At 35.8% G+C, this 14,471-nt stretch overlaps 4 protein-coding genes across 6 annotated transcripts; 2 read left to right on the top strand and 2 right to left on the bottom strand.

Annotated features, from left to right (window-relative positions):
• Nucleotides 1-2,565: 2,565 nt before the first annotated feature.
• Nucleotides 2,566-3,318, bottom strand: LOC129236794 (uncharacterized). Its single transcript, XM_054871034.1, has 4 exons — nucleotides 3,287-3,318; nucleotides 3,055-3,168; nucleotides 2,687-2,986; nucleotides 2,566-2,622 (listed from the first exon to the last, which is right to left on the bottom strand). Exons 2-4 carry the CDS (start codon nucleotides 3,166-3,168, stop codon nucleotides 2,566-2,568), a joined length of 471 nt encoding a protein of 156 aa, XP_054727009.1. The 5' UTR covers nucleotides 3,287-3,318.
• Nucleotides 3,319-7,302: 3,984 nt separating this feature from the next.
• On the top strand, nucleotides 7,303-9,992 carry LOC129235775 (uncharacterized). Its single transcript, XM_054869808.1, has 6 exons — nucleotides 7,303-7,468; nucleotides 7,585-7,842; nucleotides 7,906-8,063; nucleotides 8,129-9,098; nucleotides 9,163-9,312; nucleotides 9,379-9,992. The coding sequence occupies exons 1-6, from the start codon at nucleotides 7,423-7,425 to the stop codon at nucleotides 9,639-9,641; spliced, it is 1,845 nt and encodes a 614-aa protein (XP_054725783.1). The 5' UTR covers nucleotides 7,303-7,422; the 3' UTR covers nucleotides 9,642-9,992.
• A 1,089-nt stretch (nucleotides 9,993-11,081) lies between these two features.
• LOC129235778 (succinate dehydrogenase [ubiquinone] cytochrome b small subunit, mitochondrial) lies at nucleotides 11,082-12,279 on the top strand. Of its 3 annotated transcripts, none has more exons than XM_054869811.1 (5): nucleotides 11,082-11,294; nucleotides 11,360-11,487; nucleotides 11,549-11,736; nucleotides 11,806-12,013; nucleotides 12,073-12,279. In XM_054869811.1, exons 1-5 carry the CDS (start codon nucleotides 11,252-11,254, stop codon nucleotides 12,097-12,099), a joined length of 594 nt encoding a protein of 197 aa, XP_054725786.1. In that variant the 5' UTR covers nucleotides 11,082-11,251; the 3' UTR covers nucleotides 12,100-12,279. The 3 variants fall into 3 exon arrangements, with proteins under 3 accessions (XP_054725786.1, XP_054725787.1, XP_054725788.1); XM_054869812.1 differs by having other exon boundaries at nucleotides 11,084-11,294; nucleotides 11,372-11,487; XM_054869813.1 differs by having other exon boundaries at nucleotides 11,086-11,294; nucleotides 11,372-11,487; nucleotides 11,806-12,279.
• Nucleotides 12,280-12,616: 337 nt separating this feature from the next.
• LOC129235777 (phosphatidylglycerophosphatase and protein-tyrosine phosphatase 1) lies at nucleotides 12,617-14,470 on the bottom strand. The gene is made up of 4 exons (XM_054869810.1): nucleotides 14,100-14,470; nucleotides 13,619-13,762; nucleotides 13,242-13,559; nucleotides 12,617-12,888 (listed from the first exon to the last, which is right to left on the bottom strand). Exons 1-4 carry the CDS (start codon nucleotides 14,109-14,111, stop codon nucleotides 12,763-12,765), a joined length of 600 nt encoding a protein of 199 aa, XP_054725785.1. The 5' UTR covers nucleotides 14,112-14,470; the 3' UTR covers nucleotides 12,617-12,762.
• Nucleotide 14,471: the final 1 nt, after the last annotated feature.

Raw genomic sequence — 14,471 nt, forward strand, 5'->3', positions numbered from 1 at the left:
ACATCTTGGCTTTGTATCAAACCATATAATATTAATTTATTATTGGGAACGCACAATCCTGTATTCTATCATTCTTGGTATAAAGCAAGCCTATACAAGGTGGGGTTGTTTCATCAGCTAATTTAAGCCTGATTGCCACAGTGATAGTACTGGTATCTTCTTTCCCTCTTCTTCAAGCAGCTAAATCTTGTTAATAGCCTCTCAAATCAGTCGCATGCATTCTTGCCCACAAATGGTGTTTTTTGTAGAATTGAGTATCTAGAAATGCAGGGAAAAATTAGAAATCAACATAAACATGTCCCATAACTATTTTAAATTATACCTACTTTACTAGCAAAAATAATCGTGCATTTCCCAAGCAGCGTTCGGATGTTTGTCATCGTTGTTATCTTCCGTTTGATTGAAAACCAACACGTAACTTAGAACATTCTTCCACAAAAGAAGAAAACAAATAAGCAACTGTCAAAAATTGCTTAAGATAAGAAATACGAATAAGAAGAGCAAAGCGTGTCGCCGAGTACGGGAGACAAAATCCCTTCCCTCTTCCCCGACCGTCCTTCACCACCGAACAAAATGTTTCCCTTCCAGATGTCTCCTCGTGTAAATCGGGTCATTAAATTACTTAAAAACTATAAGCCTCCGGCAGGTTCTGTCTTCAGTTTTAAGATTGGGATACACTCCTCTATCACCCCCTTTTTACCGTTTTTTTCAAAGCGATATACATTATACTAAAGTTTTTCCAAATTTTCTACGGATATCAAATGCTCAATTTCATTACTTGCTATCGCTAATTTCAGATGATATTCAATGTTCTGATACTTCAATGAGAAACGCGATTCCCGCAGCAGAAAAATTGGCAATGACGCTGCGGTTTCTCAGCACTGGTGAGTTAAAGAGATGGTGATATATGGAGTATTGTTATAAGCAGTTATTTATTTTCAGGGGAGTCTTACGTCTGTTTGGATTACCAGACGCGATTATCCAAATCCTCAATTTGTAAGATAGTTCCCGAGGTATGCAGTGCTTTGTTTAACAAATTAAAATCGTCATATTTAAAGGTATGGATACATTTTATAATATAATAAATATTTCGCAATTAATAACAAATTGTTTCGCAGTTTCCGAGCAGCAAATCCGAATGGGAGGCTATATCAACAGAATTCGCGGTTAAGTGGTAATTCCCCAATTACATTGGCGCATTAGATGGAAAGCATATAACGTTCCGTCCCTCACGAACTGACGGAGCTTTTTACTATAATTACAAAAGCACTAACAGCATAATTTTATTAGCCCTGGTGGATGCTAATTGTAAATTTATTTTCGTTGACGTGGGTTGCAACGGTCGCAGTAATGATGCTGGAGTTTTTCTACAAAGCAAGTTGAGTACTGTTCTTCAAGATGAGAAAGAAATACCAAAAGCAGCTTTAATTGGAAACAATCTAAGCGTTCCGTATGTTGTAGTCGGAGACGATGCATATCCTCTGCAGGTGCATTTAATGAAGCCATATCCCTACCACACGCAATACTTTCATGTATAATGTGTGACTCTCGTACACATACATGAGTACTTACCTATGTTCGCCAATTTAAGAAAACACTTGTAAAGTTTTGTTAAAATTTGTTCATTTAATTATGTTAATTAATAATTCTTTTACCACTTCTTACAAATAAACATATATGTATATTACGTTAAACCACAAGTTATTTAGACGTTTAGCTTTTAAACGATATAACCGTTCCGCACAGTTCAAGAATAAAGCAGTATTTGATTTATGCTTAGTTGGTAATTAGTGTAAGAGTTGAAATTATAGATTCAAAATGAGGAGATAATATAAGAACTAAGTTGAAAAGGAGTTTATAGAAAGAGTATGAAGAGCGGATAACGGTTATATTAGAAGAAATAAATGAGCAATATTTATATTGAGAAATTTAGGATTTTAACCGTGATAAATACAAATTACGTAAATAAGTAAATAGGGTGTTACTAACATAAATATATACAGGGTTGTCGGTGTGGGTACATTTATGTAACTCAATGCCAAGAAAAACAAATTTTCAATCGAAGACTTTCCCGGGCAAGGCATATAGTGGAACATGCATTTGGAATTTTGTCGTTTTTCTTGCTCCTATAAATCTAGATGTGGAGAGAAAATTGTATTAACGTGCTGTACTTTATATAATTATCTAATTGAAAATGGCGAAACATACACTGATGGTAGCGGAAATGTAGAAACTGTAAACAATAACTGCCCAAATGGTTCGAATATATTATATAATCCGAGAAAAGGTGAAGCGGAGAATGTTCGTAAAAAATTTCTTAAATGTTTCAATAAACAAGGCAAACTGGATTGGTTAAATAATAAATAATTTATTTTTATTAACGCAAATGTATATATGTATATAAGCTTTTGTACTTCAATAAAAAAAGTTAAATTAAATATACTTCATGTATAAATACTTAACTTAAAATACATAAAAATTATGACTTAAATAGGTCTCATATTCTTATATCTTCGACTTAACCTAAATATTATAGAAAACGCAGTCTTATATTTCGAAGGCGCTTTAGTTTTCAGATTTGGTGACTTTACACGCAGTATCACTTTTTTGGCGCTTAAGTATCTAGAAACGGAAAAAGTGGAAGTCAACATAAACATGTCTCATAGGTTTTATGAATTATACCTACTTTACTAGGAAAATCATCCTTGTAAAAAACTTCATCCATGGACAGCTGCAGTAAGTCCTTGTCTGATGATGATGATGTTGCTAATAATGCAGGAGTGCGATGATTGGATTCATCAATATATCTTTTTATAACCGTCTGTATTTCCCAAGCAGCGCTCTGTTGTTTGTTATGGTCTATTTCCTCCATTTGATTGGCAACCAAAGTTCCCAACCAGGCGTATTTTCGGGAGTTTTTCTTTTTTTGAATCATTGCTTTAAATAAAGAGAATTCCTGCTGCATTGCACCAAACTGGTTACTTTTCTATATAAAAAAACAAATTATATGATATATTTTTTTATTAATTTTTTATTTATCGTAATGTTATGTACCTTTTTTCGTATTTTCGATGGCTCGTCGTTAACGCTCGAGTTACTATTTTCAGCACCCATAAAGCTGCTATTTTCAGTATTTGTATAAGTTGAGCTACTCGAAGAAGAAGGCATCTGAAAAACAAATTTGTGACGTACAAAATTTCTTTCATATCAGTTATACAGTATACGTCTGACGATACCACAATTTGTATTTTCTTAAAATTTGTAACATATTGCATTTTAATATTACCTCAGTATTGTCTTGGCTCTGTCTGGTGGCTAACGAATGAAGCAACTGTCAAAAATTGTTTTGCAGCCAACTTCACAATTGGAAATACGAATAAGAAGCACAAAGCGTATGTTCAAGAATGCATTATAATGCGCAACATACCATTTCAGAGTGAGCAGTGCGTTCAAAAATGCAAATATGGCAGTACTGCAAATGCAACGCGTTCTTAAACGTCATTTTTGTATCAAAAGTCGTGCATTATTTGCAGCAAAAATTTTCCAACTGCCAATAAATACGCTAGTACAATGTCTGATGAAAAGTGGGTATTTAATTATTTATTTTAGCTTTTAATACAAAAATGGATGAAAAATACGATATTTAAACTTTATTTTATTATACTTTTCTTGGTTTTAGTGATTACTTCAGTACATCGGAGATAAAATTACTGCTCAGAGTCCGACTGAGCATGGAGAACGAGTTCACATCGGGAAGGAGGAAAAAGAGCGTGCTCTGGGCTAAGGTTGTAGATGAAGTAAAAAAAGTTAATAAAGATTTAAGAATAGATAGAAACATCGCCCAGCGAAAATTTTCTAATTTACTCATCACATATAAGCGAATAAAAAAAAGATATTAAACTTTTGATATTAAACTTTTGACAAGATATGTCCTTCTTTTAAGCTTTAAACGGTTTTTTTTTCTTCTTAAATTTAATAAAAGACTATCGGTATTTTCCTCACATACATCGTCCATGACCAAACTTAGTAACAATTCCATTTTACTGCACAGCGCGTTCATAAATGCAACAAATCTATTTGCAATTTTTCAACAAATCTATCAGTTGCATGAATTGTCACATTGACAGTGCTGCCAGCGCTGCAAGTACTTCGCATTATAATGCGTTTCTGAACATAGCCAGCGTGTCGCCAGTACAGGAGACAAATTCCCTTCTCTCTTCCGCGGCCGTCCTTCTCCCTCGAACAAAATGTTTCCCTTCCAAATGTTTCCGTATGTAAATGGGCACTAAAAAGTCGAGCCCTTAACCAAACTAACTCTGTTCCCTCACTGCCTTAGTAACTTTAGACTTGATTTTTGATATCGTCATCTATTAGAAAACATTGGAAGCTCCATTCATCCACTGAAACTCGAAAGGTGATTGTCCATCATATGCCATATTTCACGATCAAACAGCTAAACAGATGAGAATGAAGCAGTGATTTAAACTGGATGGTGCTCTATTCCCCCTACTGATCAGCTTCTATACTTCGGAACTTCCGCAATCACCAGAGGAAGTTTCATTGATGTATGGCGGTTATGATTACTCAAAATTTGCGTCCAACAATGGTATTGATGGTTTGTGTTAGAAGGTTAACAGTTCTCTCCCGCTTCAGTTCAAGGAGTCTAACCGTCTCCTCTCACGGTTATAATACATTCACATATAAGTAGATGATCTACTTTTTCGAGATTTCCCATACAAAATTTCTCTGCCAAAATCTGAGATTATAAAATAATTCTAGATAATAACCATACTTTTTGATACAACGCTGTGTTTTCTGTGTTATCGATAATTATTTTTACGCGTCAAAGTAAAAACTAAATAAAATGGATGCCGGCAAAGAAAACAGGTTTATAGACATAATTATAATAATATTTTTGTTAAGTATTATCAATTATGCATTCATATAACAGAAAAAAGCGTGTGCTTACATACGCTTTGGCCTTTCTTGCTTATTATAAAATGTAATATCGAATTTCGAATGCAAATTTTTTGAAACCTCGTAAAAGTCGTTTACGGATTTCCTTCAACTGTTTATTATTAGCAGCCAATTGCACAATTAAATTAGCTATTCCTTCTACTTCTAAATTAGCTATCGGTAATAATATCAAAAACACCGAAATATTCCACCAAAATAATTTCTATGAAGAATAACCTTTCACAACAGTATTGACAGTTGATTGTCAATTTTGCATGTAATCTGCCACATGTGAACGGATAGATTAATTTTGTGGATTTATTATTAATGCATATGTGAACGTACTCTTAACCTATGTACTACATGGAGGAAGGTAGCTAAGCACCAACAAATCGATGACAAGTTACTGAGAGTCACCTTCGACAGGTTGCTACCTTCTCAGCGCATGCAAATGCGATCATCTCAAAATAATAACAAAGTACTCGATTATAGCCGATACCACCTGATAAAAATACAAAGAAGCATTGCTAGCGACATTTAAGACGATCGGCCGACTAGTTTCAAACTACACAGTGTCCATCCTGTCAGAACAATGTACTCAGGACTAAGGTAGGATGTTTGATACTCTGATGCACCAACTACACAGTGAGGCGAAAAGAAGCATACATTCAGCAAGCATTAAAGCACTGAAATAACAAACGGAATCAAGAAAATTGATTAGTTTTTATATAAAGAAGGTCAACTTCAACTAACGACAACTTGTCTTTATACGTTGTTGATATAACCCGATATAAATTTCTTTAAATATAAGGATTATCATTTTGATGTCGCGATCGAATCGAATCTTATGCTTCATCGAATCTTACTATCATTGAAGACCAAATGATAGAAAAAGATTTTTCTAATAGCGGTCGCCCCTCGGCAGGCAATGGCAAACCTCTGAGTGTGTATCTGTTAAGGGGAAAGCTCCTAATAAAAACCACCAGCCACCTGGATTCGACTTCAAACTAGTTTGTTGTAGCAGTACATTTAACACTACACTGTAAATCACCGGTCGTCTTCGTCTAGCTCATCTAACGGTAGGCCCTGGAAACTTGCTGTTTCGACAGAATGAGTTTACAGGAAGAGGGGTGTTTGATGGGGCATGTGAGAAGGTGGTTAGTGTCGTGCGGGTCGCCTTCACATGCTGAACATATGTTTGGTGCGTCGGGGTCAATTCGGGATAAGTAGGAGTTTAACCTGTAACTGTATCCAGAACGTAATTGTGTCAAGGTTACGCGGGACTCTCGGGGAAGCTGGAGCTCTTCGTCTTCGTCTGCAATGGGTGGTGGTTGGACTCCTATTACGGCATTCGGCAGTCGGGAATGCCAATGAATGTCGTTTATTGACAGTCTGTACACCGTCTAGTCCAGTAATTGTCGATCAGATTTGTCCTGAAACTCGTCGGCGTAATTGAGGAGGTGCCTCCTGACGTGTCTGGGAGGCGGCTCGGGCTCAAGCAGGTGTCTGCATGGGTGGGGCCTACGGTAGCACCCTAACAGAAAAGGCCTGCTGAGCAGTTTGTGGTGCTCCTTCACAGGAAGTATCTGAAGCTCGTCGTGTAGGTGTTAAAGTGGGAACATCAGAATACATCCCGTCGCAGTCCGAATGGCATTGTTTTGACAAGTCTGAAGCTTCGTCCACAGTAAATCCCTAGTTCCAGGCGACCAGACAGGCGCAGCATAATTTAGAACGACCAGTCAATTGCCTTAAAAGTCGATAGCAACATTTCTTTGTCTTTCCCCCAAGAGCTGCCGGCAAGCGTGGCAATAGCGGTTGTATGCGCAGAGAAGGAGAGCAAACAGTCGAAGGTAACTCCCAAGATTTTGGGGTGGTTAACAATCGGTATTGGAGTGTCGTCAACTTTTACCTTTAGTTACTGTTGGATTTCGAGGGGGAAAGTTGTAGATTCCTCGCAGTGAAGAATCGAGAAAGGCAGACGAGGTAGTCGTGCACTTAGGTGCACACGCCTAAGCGCAGGCCACAGCACAAACGGGAGGAAAGCTCTGCCAAACATCCACAAAGGGTGTAAGCGCTAATTACATATATGTATAATTCAGCAATAACCTAACAATTTTCAGAGAATGTTTTACGTTACAAAAGCCTGAATAGGGTATCCTACATCCCGATATTTAAAGCCCCTTGAGAACGGCACCGAGTACATTACAGGGGCAGCCAAGATAACGCATTGCCAAAACATAGCAGTGTAAACATATTATAATCATCATTTTAATATATATACTATTTATTTTAGTTCATTGGCAACATCGTTTATAACATCGATTGTCATTCTTGTTTCGTATTGTGTTATTTTCCTACGCATTCCGTCGCTTAAATTTTGTAGTTTTTAGTTTAAATTAAATATTTACATTCCTTTTTAAAAACATATATTTAAGTCTAACGCAAAAACCGAATGTTCAATTAAAAATGAGACTTTATAAAATCGTTTGCTTTTTTGGCGCTTTAAGCATAGGTAAATTTAACCGCATTAGCCACACCCTGCTTGCATTAGCAACTGCCCAACAATGTCTCTGACAACTGTGACTCAAGCTCTGCTTAATTGAAATTACATTTTTTTGATATATATAGTATCGGCGCAGTACTACCAGTTGGAACAAAACAAATGTATTATACCGAAGATTCTTCAAGGAAGTTGGTTCTCCTGGGAGACTGGTTACCCCACCCAAACGGTCATCGATGCGACTTCCATGTCGCGCCGTGGTGTTTGTATAACTATGTCTGGACACGGTGATGAGTTCTCATTCGTATTTAAAGAACGTTCAGCAAATTGTTATCATTGCGTTCGAACAGTTATAAGAACACTGAATGTGTTTGAGAAAGTAGAAGGTATTTACAATTTTGCATCTAATCCAATATTTTTAAATGATTTGTCGTGGTGTTTTTTTTTAGGACCATGCGTTTCTATACCGACAGGGGCAGAGCCAAGTGTAGAAAATGTATGTAAAGGAATTAGGGAAGATCAACAGTTGGTAACATTATTCAATGAAAATTTTGTGCCGATAAATTGCCGTTCATCGCTGGAAGGGGTGTGGCATTTCACTTATCAGGTAAATCACAGTTTGAAATATATCTTCGTTTAAAATAAACAAAACTGTTTTTCCGTTCATATTAGAATCGCTTCCGGTTTACTGGCGTCTGTAACAAGCCTGATGCCCGTATTCAATCATGTCAGACAGCAGGTACACAGTTCTTGATACAAAATCAGAAATTCAACGTGACGTACCAACAGTGTGAGGGTATGGAAGGTACCTTTACTGGTACAGTAGAATACAGTTGCTTAGGTGATTGGTTTGTTGGGAAAAATCATTACTTTGCTGTAGCTAATACGAAAGAATCGCGCAAAGATGAAAAGTATCGATGTTTTCTTAAGAATCGAGATGATGATTTGTACATTGGCGTTTCTATCACTGCTGAATGTAATACATTGAAAACGCCAGAAAACTCTCCAGAACGTTTAAAACTGACCCCCGTGAAAGCGGAATATGTTGAACCGGGCTGCACGCTACCCCAAAACTTTTCGGGCGAATGGGTTAATACAGCAAATATTGATGCCGATGTGTCCATTAGTGAAACTCACATTAATGAGACTTACTATCCTGATAGAGCGCGTTATCGGCGTACAATCTATGTGTGTCGTGAACGGCGTGATAATCGAATTATGATGGCTCGCCTTACGGTTGATGGTTGCCAAAAGGATTACGTATGTTTCGATTTTCAACCACGTCATCACAATATCATACGTTATCGCAAGGGTTTAGCTGTTATTAAAGATGATTTCAGTACAGTTTGTTCGTGGGTGCAGTTTAAGAATGCTGAGTCGTGGAAGTATGATTTGTTCTTAGCAAAGAATCCGGTACCAGTACGCTGCCCAGTGGCAGGAAAGTTCAACTTTACACAACGTGGAGAGCATCCTTTTAGAACGAGAATTCTTGGAGGTGTTACGCTAAGTCCTCGACCGAACATTCATTGCAAGCAAAATATATCGGATTTGTCGGTATGTGATACGGATCAAAAAGAATTGGCCATTGATGAAAATTACTGCCTGTCAGTGGACCATTTGGGAAGGCCTGTGGATATATACAGTATGTCATATAAAAAATATCAATTTTAAGTAAAATGATTTTATGTATAAATTAAAAATTTCAGGTGATCCAGATTATCGGATGAAGTGTATTGGCTTTTGGAAAGAGAATCTCAAATCTTATCTTATCACGTATGATGACTTGGATCCACTCTCAAAATATCGCTGCTGGGTATATCAACGCGCTGACTTGAATCGTGTGCTCATGTCTCAGGGTTCGTAATATATTTAGGTAAACATCTAATTGCTATTGTAAACTAAGTATTTTTCCAATATTGCAGCGGTAGGAGCTTTTTGTAAATTGAACCAAGATGTAACCTCATGGAATCACACCGAAGGTGCTGCAGTTGCCATTGACGCCATGGAGTACGAACGAGAGCGTGATGATTGTCCTATGTACTTCGATGACGGCGCCTATCCATGGAAAGACTCGGATGCATCTAATATCATATTCGACTGGGATTTTTATAAGGCCGCAGCTAGTCCTTTAATGGCATATGGAAGTGTAGCTTCTATATGCATTATTGCGAGTATTCTCTTTTAGGTCACAAATCGTGTTCAAATTTAACATTAACAATTCTTTAGCTTAAGGAAAGTTTATACATTTATCGATTCAACGAAATTAGTATATTCAGGAATCTAAAAATAGTACGAAAGTTAACCAACTCGAATGTGTCTTATTAGCCCGTAAGTAAAAGAAATATTGACATATATAATACATACATACATATCAGCTGTGTACATTCCGTCCATTGTAGAATTTCATTGAAAAGTGCAAACCGTATTAGTTTTAAGTGGAAAACTGTTTATAAATACCTGTATTATTTAAATAATTCATTTTACAAACCCCCATTTTTAAATGCTAAATCTTAAATAAAGTTTTGAAACGCTACTATGAATACCGTAATTTATTTACAGTTTAATGAATTAAGTGGGTGTACACAAGTAACGGCCGCTTTACTAAACGAGTCTATAAAGCTTTCCTTAACTCTAAAGTATCTTTTACTTTAACGATTCGCTTTTTGAACATTTTACGCAAATAAATCCGGTAGCTCCGAGAAAACGGTGCCACTGGATTAAGAACCCTAAATCGTATTGAACTATTTTAAAGCTTGCAATATTAGTGAACTAACCAACACTTTTTATTTACATCGCTGTATCGAAGTGAGTAATGAGTGATTCCCTTTGGTGGCTCCGGTTCAAATACCATGTGGTATGGAAACACCAAATTCTAGAAAGCAAAAGTAACGAGAAGAGGTGTGAATAATAATAATAATACATACAAAATAATAATCATAGCCTATTGTACATATCAAAAGAAAAATAAATTTTAAACTCCTAGATATATACAAATGTATGTTAAGATAATGCTAAACAATCTAATTTTATCATAACTTTATAAACTCCTATGTTAAACTGATTTTGGGCAATAAATGAAATGAAATGAAATGAAATGAATAATACTATTAAAATCTTAATGTCGTTACAACTATAATTCAGCATTCAGGAATATTTTCCATTAATTTAAAATTTTTTTATTCCCCAAATACCGAATAAACTCATACCGAGTTATCGTTGTGGTAAGCCGGATTAGGTTGCAGGCCAATTCGATATTGTTCAGCTATTTTGTATTGATATTCTTTGCATCTCTTATATGTGAAACTGCGAGAAATATTAATAAAATTGAGTATATTTCAACATATTTAAATACCAATTGATTTTGGGTGGTGAATTTCTTAGCCGATTTGGTTTTAGCGGAGCGTGCTAGGAACTATATATTCTGTCTTTATATGTTCTTTGTTTCAGACCTAAGATGTTTACAGAGGTACTGAGTACCGAATAACGCACTGCAGTATTATCGAAATCTATGTGAAGATTCTACGGTTTTCTCTCTGTATGTTCAACCTACGCGGTTACTAAGTGGCTGCATCAATATTTAAATCGATAACACCACAATTCGAATTGGCAACGCGATAGTTATTAACATTTTGACGGCTGCTTTTTATGAACTGTCTCTAAAAAATTATAAAAAAGACGGTCCAATAACAGAAAGGAACGAGAGGAAAATTTACAAATATTTTAAATTCACGATCCTTAACCCAATTCGATCACTAATATATTAAAAAAAAACAGTTATCCTAGTTATATTTGAAAATGGCACTTTCACTTATGCTGCGTAATGCCGGCAAATTCAATGGTAAAAGTTTTGTATACAATAATTTAAATTATATAATCACGTAAATTATTTCTTGTTATTTTCATGCTATTATCAAGTTATTGGACTGGCGAAAACCACTGCCCAGCTGTCTTTGCCATTTAGGTCGTTGACCACAAAGGGTGTTGTTTCTGCTGAAAATTTAAAGACTTTGGCATTGATTAAGAACTCACAGGTAAGTGTATGAATCTGTAAGTATGTATATGCAAACGATCTTATATATCATTATTTCATAGGCAATATCAAGGAGTTTTTCTTTAAGTTCTGTTAAAATGGCAGCAGCCAAGGGAAATCACACACCATTGTGGACAGCGGAACGTTTACTCTCCCTTTCTCTTCTGGGTGTAGTGCCGGCTGCCTTTATTTATCCCTCGCAAACACTTGATGCCCTTCTTGCAGTATCCGTAGTGCTTCACTCTCATTGGTAGGACGCATACTTTAATGTTATTGAGTAAAATCTTTTGTAAATATTTTTCTCTTTTGATATTAAAAGGGGTGTGGAAGCCATGATTACTGACTACGCACGGCCACAAGTTGTTGGACCTTTGGTATCAAAGGCTGCTCATGGTGCTCTAATTTTGTTATCTATAGCTACGCTTGGTGGACTTTTCTACATCATTCAAAATGATGTGGGAATTGCAAATTCTATTAAGCAGTTGTGGAAAATTAATGGTTCTGGATCTAAACCAATTGCGGAAGATGCAAGTAATAAGTAATTGTTGACGTATTTTTTAATTAATTTATGTCAAAATAATGGCAGGCTTTAGAAGATTGCACCAATCAATGAAAAGCATTTCTGCGAAAGAATAAAGCGTTTTATTTGCAATAAACATAATTATTAATGAAAAGGGGAATTCTCAATTGGTTTGTAAAAATTTGTTATTCTTCGAAAGATATCGATCTTAAACTTTAAATACCATGTAATATTATTTGTTAAAATAATATAATATTGGACAATTCTAATTTAGTCAATTGTGTTTTGCATGCATAAACATTAATCATTTCCATATACAGCATCGGCTCCAGTAAGAAATCTAGGAGTCAAATCCATCCATAAATACCATCCGTTGAGCATTCCCTTCGAGGTTAGATACTCCCCTTCCATCTAATGCTGGCTCATCATTTTGGTACAATTCTATATTTCCTACCATACTTAAACACATTTACTTTTGTGTGGCTTGCCGAGTATAACCGCTTCGCTTGCCTTTTTAAAACACATCTCGTCGGCCTATTAGACGACTTCGATGAAGATCTGCATTGCAAAGATTTATACACACTGCTGCATTAACGTCGAAATTTAATACTTATGGAGGTTTGTGTAATATATTTTATTATGTTATAGAAATTGACAATGTTAGAAAAACGAGCTAAAATGTAAATTTTAGGATTTACGAATGAATAAGGCCCATAAAAGCTTGATCTATGAACCTAACGATTGGAAGCATCAATGTCACGTAGTTTCAACGTTTCTTTTGTGGAATATTCTTAGGGCATCCCATTGCATTGTGTGTAATAAAATATGCGGACGGCGGGCACGCATGTGGGTTACTGCTTGTTCTGGTGTCCAACCGTTTTTCTAAAATAGATACAATATGAATAATATATACACAAGTCAACAAAAATTATGCAAAGTGACTGAAGATATGCAGAAATATGAGATAAGCTACAGGAAGCTATACTTTTTTCGAACTGTATTGTATTCAGTAGAATAGGGACCGAAATAAGCAATTTTTAATAATACTTTCATATGCATTTGCTGGTTGTGAATGCAAATAATCAGAATATAAAACTTAAAAGATGTAAGTATAATTATTGGAAAAGCCTTTGATATATATGATGTATATAAAATTTATATATATATTACATATATATTTGATACCTCTATTTACATTTCTATATCGCTTTGCATATAAATTAATGTTGACTCACCATCATTAAATAACAACCAACAAGTGTTGCGCTACGCGTGCGCCCCGCCTTGCAGTGCACATACACAGTCCCAATATTTTCTGGTTCAGAGGATGTACTTAAACCTTTTATACGCTTATCGATAGGCAAAAATTTGTTTATGAATTCTACTCCACTGTAAAGTCTATCTTGATTCGGAGATTCAAAAATATCTGTTGTGGGTAGTTGAAGAAATTCCACTCCAAGCAATTTCCATTTAGGTGAATCATTAGAGAACATGGACAGTTCGTAGTCTTCATTCATAGATACGACAGCTTTCATATTTTCATTGGTGATCAACTAAAGAAGAGTTAAAAGTAAAAATTGCCTCAAGTGTGCCTAAATGAAAGTGTACTTACTTCATTTGCCTGAGAACGGAAGGGTAAGGCACCCAGTATAACATTATCGTCAATGCGATCGTACCAATTTCTCGAAGTGGCCTTTTCCATTAAAACATTATAAAGCAATGTTGGGTAGAAGGAAACACGGGCAAGCATTGCAGCCTGTTTGGAAAGAACAGTTTTTAGATAATACTTATAAAAACGAAAGTTTTATTATTAGACGTGTAAGTACACCTCGTCGTACAATAAACAATTAGCAAATGCTTCCTAAACTATGTGTTATATACAAGAGAGCACAACTTTCGCCAGACTCTCTGTTTGGACTCTTCAAGCGCAACATGTGTTTCTCAACTAGTTTTCAATTGAGAAGTGCTTGCATACCCACAGTAGTATACAAGGCGCATTCATTAAGATTCGCCTTTGTGGTTAACAATAACGATACGCATCGTGAGTGGTACATATATTCGGACATGTGCCCCTACTGCGGCACTTTACTTACACTCATTTCCATGCCGTACTTTTTTGAAGTCGAGTTTCAAACAAAGCAAAGCCGAACACACAGAGCTGTCTGTTTTTCTTATCTCTGAGTCACAAACTTCGATATATTGTTGCGTAGCAAAATTCTTAATAATTTACATAATCACTTGGAACATTTATTCAATTCTTTATGAAATACGCGCTTCCTATTTTTGTGAATTCTGTTTTTGTTTTTGTTTTTAATATACGCGTATTCAGTTGGAATATGCAGAGTTTTCCCGCAGTTGCTTCAGACTTAAAAATAAAAATTTATACTGTCCCGAAACTACAGAGTTGCCACTACGACACTGAAGCAGTAGTAAACTACTGACGTTTTAGACGGCTTTATACATTT

Source organism: Anastrepha obliqua, chromosome 1 (assembly GCF_027943255.1).
Source record: "Anastrepha obliqua isolate idAnaObli1 chromosome 1, idAnaObli1_1.0, whole genome shotgun sequence".
Taxonomy (NCBI): Eukaryota; Metazoa; Arthropoda; class Insecta; order Diptera; family Tephritidae; genus Anastrepha; species Anastrepha obliqua.